Source organism: Neolamprologus multifasciatus, chromosome 5 (genome assembly GCF_963576455.1).
Source record: "Neolamprologus multifasciatus chromosome 5, fNeoMul1.2, whole genome shotgun sequence".
NCBI classification, from domain to species: Eukaryota; Metazoa; Chordata; class Actinopteri; order Cichliformes; family Cichlidae; genus Neolamprologus; species Neolamprologus multifasciatus.
The window spans coordinates 34,909,730-34,918,122 of record NC_140443.1 but is presented as its reverse complement, the minus strand read 5'-3'; the positions used below and the strand labels follow the sequence as shown (position 1 = coordinate 34,918,122).

At 40.1% G+C, this 8,393-nt stretch overlaps 1 protein-coding gene across 2 annotated transcripts in view; it reads right to left on the bottom strand.

The window, feature by feature from the left end:
* The window catches only part of hdac11 (histone deacetylase 11), a 54,504-nt gene that overhangs the window by 23,225 nt on the left and 22,886 nt on the right, over window positions 1–8,393 (bottom strand). For both annotated transcript variants that reach the window (XR_014874284.1, XM_085161103.1), the window contains exons 7-8: window positions 7,203–7,279; window positions 6,825–6,887 (exon numbers count right to left, since the gene is read on the bottom strand). Coding sequence is in view for 1 of the 2 variants with exons in the window: in XM_085161103.1 (XP_085017229.1) it covers window positions 6,825–6,887; window positions 7,203–7,279 (140 nt within the window). In the remaining variant the exon portion in view is untranslated. The remainder of the gene's footprint in view (window positions 1–6,824; window positions 6,888–7,202; window positions 7,280–8,393) is intronic.

Below are 8,393 nucleotides of genomic sequence, written 5' to 3'. Positions count from 1 at the left end.
AACCATTTGTAATCAGCTCTCCCATCATCCATCAGCAGCCCATATTGACATATAACCCAGATAACTTTAGGTGAGTGAATGAAAACAACTTCTGAATGAGGGGGAAAAAAGTCTATATTAGAGATGTGCTGGGACATGTTTTATGATCCTATTAGAGAGGACAGAGAGGACAGAAGAGTATCATAATAATCAACAGATACAGTTATAAAAAGCTTCACTCCATTACTGGAATTGATTCATCAAACCAAATAAAAATGGTTGACTCCAGTAATCTATATATTCGTAATCATAAACTTTTGGGGTGTTTTTATTCTTACAGTGAAATCAAAAATATCATGCATGGTTGTCCCTCTAAAACAAAAGGTTTTGAAGAGCATGTGGTGGGGCTACAGTGCTCAGCCAGAGTGGTGTGGCAAATAGCAAATCACAGGTATTTATGCAGCAATTTTCTGCTCTTACTGAGCACTCAAAGTGCTTCTACACTAAAAGCCATATTCACCAAGGACACCTCGACATGCGGTTTGGAGAAAGGTAAGTCACATTGCCCTCTTACAGCCACCGAGCTCTGTCCCTTAGACAACCACATTAAAGAGGCAAGACAGTAGTAGTGACGTGGCAAGCAGAGATCACGGGATGTCAGTCAAATTGACCAATTGTACCACTGCGGTGTCCAACAATGAGTCCAAGGATTTCATACTGATAACTAATGGCAGCCAGGGTGCCATTGCCTAGTCTGTGGAGGTCTCTCTGTCCATGCATGGTTAAGCCTTCACAGGCCATCAAAGACTCACCACCAGACTGCTCATGGTGGCCAATGTTACAGACAGGATAATGTTCCCCACAGCAAATACCAAATATACAGGACCTATACTAGAGGAGCCTGGGTCCTCAGCCCACCCTAACGAAGTCAGTCTCTGATTGTTTGGTTAAAGACATTCACACCAGTGGTGTGTTGGAGGGCACTACAATGTCCATCCTGTTCCTCTTTGCATATCCAGTCAGAAACAATGATGAGGGAAAAACTGTCCAACTGTAAACCCATTCCAGTTTGGGGATTGTCTCATTGTTGACCCTTTAGTGCATCAGTTGTTAATTTCAGTAACAGCAAAGCAGCTGAAACCGATTAACAACACCCTCTGCTAACTGACCACATCAACATCCCACACGTTTCACTGAATAAACTCTGTAGAATAGTATATATATGACAGGAAATACAGAAAAGCAGAATACATCCTATTTTAATTGGTAACCTTGGATGGACATGTAATGATATACACACAGATTGTTTTCTTTATCCTCTCTTTTTTAATAGTTTGGAGAACTTGAGATGAAGACTGCATGTAGCACATAGGTTAAAGAATTTGAAAGACCCACCTGAAGCTTCTCCAGAACAGCCGAGACATATTTATTTGCTCTTAGGTTACTTTAGAGATGCATTGTAGACATCACATAATAACAATCAAGACACGGATGCAACTGAAGGTTATAGACAACTGTAACTTTTGCATGTAGTTGTATTTTATACTGTATGAATAAACCAACATACTGAACTGAGGGGTCACACTGACTTCTTTTAGAAAATGACTACATAAGTGAATGCCCTGTCCTCTAAATCTAAAAGATATGCGGAGACTATAAATCATCTCATATGCTGCCTGAGCTCCTGCTGCCTCCAGTCTTATTCATCTTATCTTCTTCCTCACATCCTGTACTGTACAATAAAAGACTGCTGTTTCACTGTCATTTGTTAGTGTCAGCTGAAAGCCTTCAAACAGGATTTTTCCCTCAGTTCTTTGGAACATAAATCCTCCCTAACTAAGCTTGAACATCTGTATTAAATATAAGAACCATCCATTAATGCTTAACAAATCAGAATCAAAGAGTATTAAAGAAAAATCCCTTTTTTCCATCTCAGAGATGCAGAGAATATTTTTTAGGCTGCTGACTGTTTATACACATACACTGTAGTTTTGGTGATTTATAATTAATGTCTGTTTTAATTCAATGCCAATAAAACAGAGTTAAAGTCAAAATTGGAACACAGAATAACAAGGTTTCAGTACGGAAAAGAAACATTGATTTCAAAATGAGAAACCACTTCTCATACATGCTCACCCACGTAGTGATAGCATAGCCCATCATTTCATTTCACACTCACAAATAGAGATTTATAAAAGTTAATATAATCCTCAGGCTACAGACACAAAGACAAATTTCTGATCTAATGAGGACACACGTACGATTTTTCTCGAAAAGGTGTTCATACGAAAGGTATGAACACAAAGCGACAGCGCAAAGCAAAGATGGAAACCGGCACAGAGACTTTAAAGCGATCCCCGCGGTGATTCAACTGTAGAAACATTAACAGGTACAACAGGAAGATGCAGACTGACTGCTCATCAGTTTGTTAACTGTTCAGAGTCTAGCTGCTGGCCTGGGTTCAAAGTTCACTCAGCTTTACCATCACTCTGGGTTCTTGGCTAGTTTAGCATTAGCATGCTGTCTGTGCAGCTGCTTGCAAAGAGCCAAAGTTGTGTAAGCAACATAATGCAGCTGTTTCTGTCCTGGTGCAAGTGGAACCAATAAGCTGAATCGATAAGCAGACTAAAAATTCTAAGTAATGGAAGTACTGGTTCTTGTTTCCCATCCCTACTCATAAAGCATAAGATGAGTATTTGTCCCTTTCTTTGTATTCTATATTAAAATATTCTAACTATTATCTACGTTCCAGAAAAAAAACCCTTTTTTTATAAAAAAAAAAAAGAACACAGGAAAGAAAAGAAAAACACAAATTAGTGAGCAAACAAAAACTAGCAACATCTTAACCCCCTAATCTCCTAGAATGGGATTATTTTACCCACCATCATCATAAAATTGTTGCATGTCAGTGATGGTGAACGGTCCCTGGAATTTCTAACTGTACTAATGTATTTGTCAGCATCAGCTGTGTTTTACCAATGTATAGTTAAAACATTAAACGTTTCAAATACAATCTTCAAAACCTTCAAATGCTAGAATGAGGACTGCCTGAAAAAACAGAAGACCAAGAGTTCCCTCTGCTGCAGAGAAAGAGTCCATTAGTGTTGGCCACCTAAATTACCAGCTAGCTTCACCTCACATTAGAGCCTGAATCAATCCTTAAGGGTTTAAGTAGTAGACCTTTCTCAACATCAACTGTTACAAGAAATTGTGTGGATAAAGACTTCATGACTAAACTGCTGCAAAGAAACCAGTACTGAGGGAGGCCAATGAAAATTGGATAACTTCTTAGGGCAAGAAATGTAAGCAATGGACTTTGTGCCAGCGAAATCTTGACACTGGCTTATAGTGTATGTTTGTTTGTGTGAGTGTGTGTGTTTGTGAGAGCGAGAAAGCAGTAATCATTCAGTCTAAGCCTGGTTGAGATGATTTGGAATGAACTCCTTGGAGAATGAAGGTGATAACTTAAAAGCTGGTTGACAGTCCAAAGGGTCTTTGTGAACAAGTTTCAACTTATTTCAACAGTTTGAAGTATTGTAGTGATACATCGCCAGCAGGCAAAGATGTGTACATGAAAAAAGAAGGCGCATCCATGCTTACTTAAATACGAGGGCTGTGAACTAGTGTACGCAACAAAAACACAAACCCAGACATGTCTGAAAGCGAGCACCACTTGTCAGCCACTGATGATGATTTGGTACAAAATACAATGCAGTAAAATGCTGCGACTGCGACCTTGTGTCGCTGCTTGGGCCTTCCTGCGTGGACTTTCTCTGGTTACCTCAGCTACTTCTCACAGTCCAAAGACATGCATGTTAGATTAACTGTGAATGCGAGTACGAGTAATGGTCTGTCTGTCTGTGTTAGCCCTGTGCCACCTTTCCAGGGTGTACCTCACTTTGTGCCCTTTATAGCTGACCTAGGCCAAATCGATGGTTGGGTAAAAAATTCATTAATATAGCTGGCCCACCCAAGCATTTATTCAAAGTGACGAAACCTGTGATGCAATACTGAGCTATGAAAAAACACACTGCAGAGATGTCATCATAGCAAATGATTTTAGAAAACATCAGTGATTGTCCTGGTACAGGTAAGTCAGGTTTGAACAGATTCTCTCCTTCCAGACACAGTGTTGCTCTATATTGCAGAAAATAATGAACTGTTCCCCTTTATTAAGCATTAAGTATTATAGACTAGGGATGGGTATCGTTTAGGTTTTATCCGATACCGGTGCCAAACCGGTACTTTTGAAACGGTGCCGGTGCTTAAACGGTGCTCAAACCGGTGCTTAAAGAATGGAGAACACAAAATTGGTCCAAAAACCTCTCATGTTTAACTGTTTTCCACTTTTTCTTTGGTCATTTTAGCCTTTTTGTCCAGGGTGAAGGGAGTATCTGCCATCAAACAAGAAGACAGCCGCATGTAGCTATGATGATGTTTGCTAGTTCACCTTACATGCATTAATGTAATAATGTGGTTAGCTTACACACGAACAACATTAAGCGACTCACGCAGAGAAGAACGGCTGCTGCTGCATCATCATCCGTCATCATTTCTGCTACACTGGCAGGGCTAGGGGCCAGGACTCTAATCTTTGGGTTTTTGGGGGATGTTGCTAACTCCGGGTCGATAACAGGCACCACACCCGCAGTAGATGTGCTCGGTGTGAGGTCTCGCAGCAAGCTATCAAATACGGCGCATTTCTCGGCTTTTAAAAAAAACGCTATGCGTCGCCAGGTGTTTCATCAGATTCGAGGTGTTACCTCCTTTGACAGTATCACAGTATCAGCTTAAAGCACTTGTTGCAGCTGCTGAGTTTGCATCTTTTGCTGTGAAGTACAGCCAGACTTTTGACCGCTTCGCCTTGGGCATTTTTAATCTGTAGCTCTGCTCTAAAAGAACGTACGTACCTGGACCCGCCTACTATCCTCAGAAACGTAAAATGATTGGCTAGAAACTAAAGTGTATCACAGCTCAGGAAAAAAAAAGCACCGAAATGTGCGCTGCTTTTCGGTCTGGTTACTACCGTTTATGTCAGAACCGGTGCCTATTATAGACTATATAATGATCAACAGATATCTGTATCTGAGATCATAAAATCCATATTTTGGGTTTCGCATCACACACAGGTGATGCTTAAGAATATGCTCTCAGAGCTGGACTCCAAGCAAGCGTCTTATAAACGCAACCTAAAAATCATTACTGCTTTGCTGTGAAAAAGCATCACAGCGTTGTAGAATCTATTACACTGCTCACAAGAAAACGTTATATGTCATAGTAAATGAACCGATACTTATATAGTGCCTTTCTACTCAATTTGAGCGCACAGAGTGTTTTCAACTACAGGTCACATTCACACAGTCACACACACATTTGTACAATGCTTTTTCTCTGTACCTCAGCACTTCTATCCAGTATTCACACACATGCAAACACTCTGGATGGTTGCACTGGGGGCAACTCCGACACATGGACAGGAGAAACCGGGGATCAATCCACCGACCTGCTCAACCACCTGAGCCACAGGTTACTGCTTTTCTCTCAGCCCAATTATCTGCTAAGAGGGCAGTGTAGGTTTATTCGTTGGTCTTAATGAATAATTCCCTCAGCATCTATATTGATCCCTACCATTTGTCAATACATATAGGTTATTACGTGCAAACTGGTCTCAAAAATGAATGCCAGGCTATTAATACAATACAGCCTTGAACCCGGGTTGTTAAGACATCATCAGTGTTTGCATAATTCTTAAGCCTAATTGGTGGTGGATACAAGGCATTATGCTGAAAATACATCTTAAGGCAAATATATGTTAATCAGGGTCTTAAAAAGGATGAGTCATTGTTTTCTACAGCTTAAGTGAGTTCAGCCCACAAATGATGCACAGCATTATTATACCGTGTTAAATGTATTACACCACCACCTAATGCAAGTTTTATGTCAAAGCTGCTTTAAACTAACAGTACTGGTAATTACTAAATTAATTGTTAATCCACCAGTATGTACAACCTCATAATTTATTTTTAATTTCTAAAATAAAACTATTGTTGTTACTTATGATTTTTTTTTTTTTTTTACAAATGTACTGTTTTACAAAAACAAAGAAAAATAATAAAGAACATTATTATTTTTGATTAAGATGCTAAATTACAGCTACTTGCATTCATAAACAAATACACCCCTCCACCTCTTAACATAGCGAGAGGCACCCGCTGCGCCCCAGAGGGACACATGAACAAACAAGTGAGTGAGACGGGGATTAGGTCAGTGGGGAAGTATCCCATGATGGATGGAGATCCCTGCATTTAATCAAAATTCTCACAAAGTATATCAAACAGTTTTTGGAAACATGCAGGAATACAGAAACATGATGCCTGGATGCTTTTTTTTCACTCATTTTCCTCAAATCTCCACAACAAAGGTGAAATGACCAAGAACAGCATTCATTCTGTTTTTTCCAACATTATTGAAAAAACAACAGAATGAAATTAATCAATATTGGCCTTAAACATTTTTAAGCTGTAGTTGTAAGAATTGTTTTAATTTAAAAATATCAAAAGTGATTCTTTATCATGGTTAGGACACATTTTTCACAATATGCAAAAAGCCCAAACAAACAAGTTACCTAACATTGCTGAAGACATCCTACTGTTTGCATAGGCCTGTGTGCATTCGGCTGTTTGTCAGCGGAGACGTTTTAAGATACATTCTGCTGAATCTGATGCTGAGGGCCAAATTTGCCTGCAGGGAGCCTCTGGCGGTAAAAGTGGGGCTATTTTGTCATCAATGATGGCTGCTAAGCAGCGTTGTGAATTGACATGGAGAGAAGTGATGTATCGGCTCACCTGATGAGCATCCAGATCGATGATGGTCACCCTGGAGATGCCTTCGACTCTCTCAAACAGAAACTGAGAGACAAATCAGAAAATATTTGCTTTCTGAACACACATCCCCAGCATGAGAAAAACGTTTACATCTCACATGGATTTACATTAAAAATTCAAGCAGAACAATGTTCACAATGCCCACATTAATCTTTTAACTCATCCATAAAGAACAATGAGCTTCATGCGATTCCTGTTTGTACTTTATGGCTATTCTAGTGAAAACTGTGCGTTTGGGTTCATGCCTTGATTTTTAATAATGGCAGTTTTAACAATGAGTGTCAAGTCAATGTGTTAAATAATGGGGAATCTAAAAAAAAGTGTCTGATTCAGTTTTACCTTGATGGCCAAAGTGATGTCAGCATAGGCACAAAATCCACCTCCTCTGTCGCTGGAGCAGTGGTGGAAGCCTCCTCCTGGGAAACAGAAGATTCACAGGCTCTGTCTCAGGACCATCAGGGCCATTAGACTAATCGAGCAGGTTTCTAAGAAGTCCATTATTCAAAATGGCTATAACTGCCGATTTTAAATGGGCTGTTATTGAGTTTATTGCACCTTATAAAAATGGCTGCTTTTCCCATGTGGTATAACTGTGGGACTACTGACACCAAATGGGACTGTTCTAATGCTGCTGTAATGCTAGGACAGCAGCAGTCTACAGGGAAAAGCACTGTGTGAAGACACCTTTTTAACAACTGGGATGAGAAGCCTTCGTTCAGGAGAAGAAATATAGTCTCCTCTGACCTGATTTGGTCATTAAAATACAGAGAAATATGTGGTGGCTGGTGAAATATGACGATCATTATTGCCTAGCTTTCAAAAACAGTCCTTTATAAGGGTTCTTCATCCTCATGGTGTTGAGAAAAGATGTTTCTATATTTGTGTAAAGCTAACTGAAGGCTGTGCTATATTAACATACAGTTGCTCTCATAAGTTGATACACCCCCGAATAATTTATGGTTTCTTAACCATTTTTCAGAGAATATGAATGATAGCACAACAACTTTACTTTCATTCATGGTTTCTGGAAGGTTGAACACATTTATTGTCAAACAATTGTGTTTACTCTTTTTAAATCAATCTCAACACAAACTACCCCAATCACCCTGATCTGAGTGTACGGCCCCTTTAACATCAGTAACAGCTAAATGAGACTCTTTATCTTCTCAGTCAGTAAAGCTGCCCATTGTTTTTTTGGATACTATTCAGACAGACAGCAATTTAAGGAGAACATGTGGCTAAACATGTCACTCCTGATTTGATTGCTGCTAGCGAGTAGGCTAGGAGCTAAGGGGACAAGAGAAAAGTACTGTGGCGGGGCGTGGTCTGCGGCGCAGCTGCTGGGGAGGCGGACCTGAGCGGCATCCACAATCACGTCTCGCCGACCTGTCGCCATCGTTGTGCAGGATGCCGCTGAAAAGCAGCGTCTGTGTGTGTGTGTGTTAAGACGACAACCAGAAATAAAAGTGTATGCTGAAAAGTGTTGGGATGTGGTCGATGCTATCATGGATCGTTTACAGTGGTGCCGAA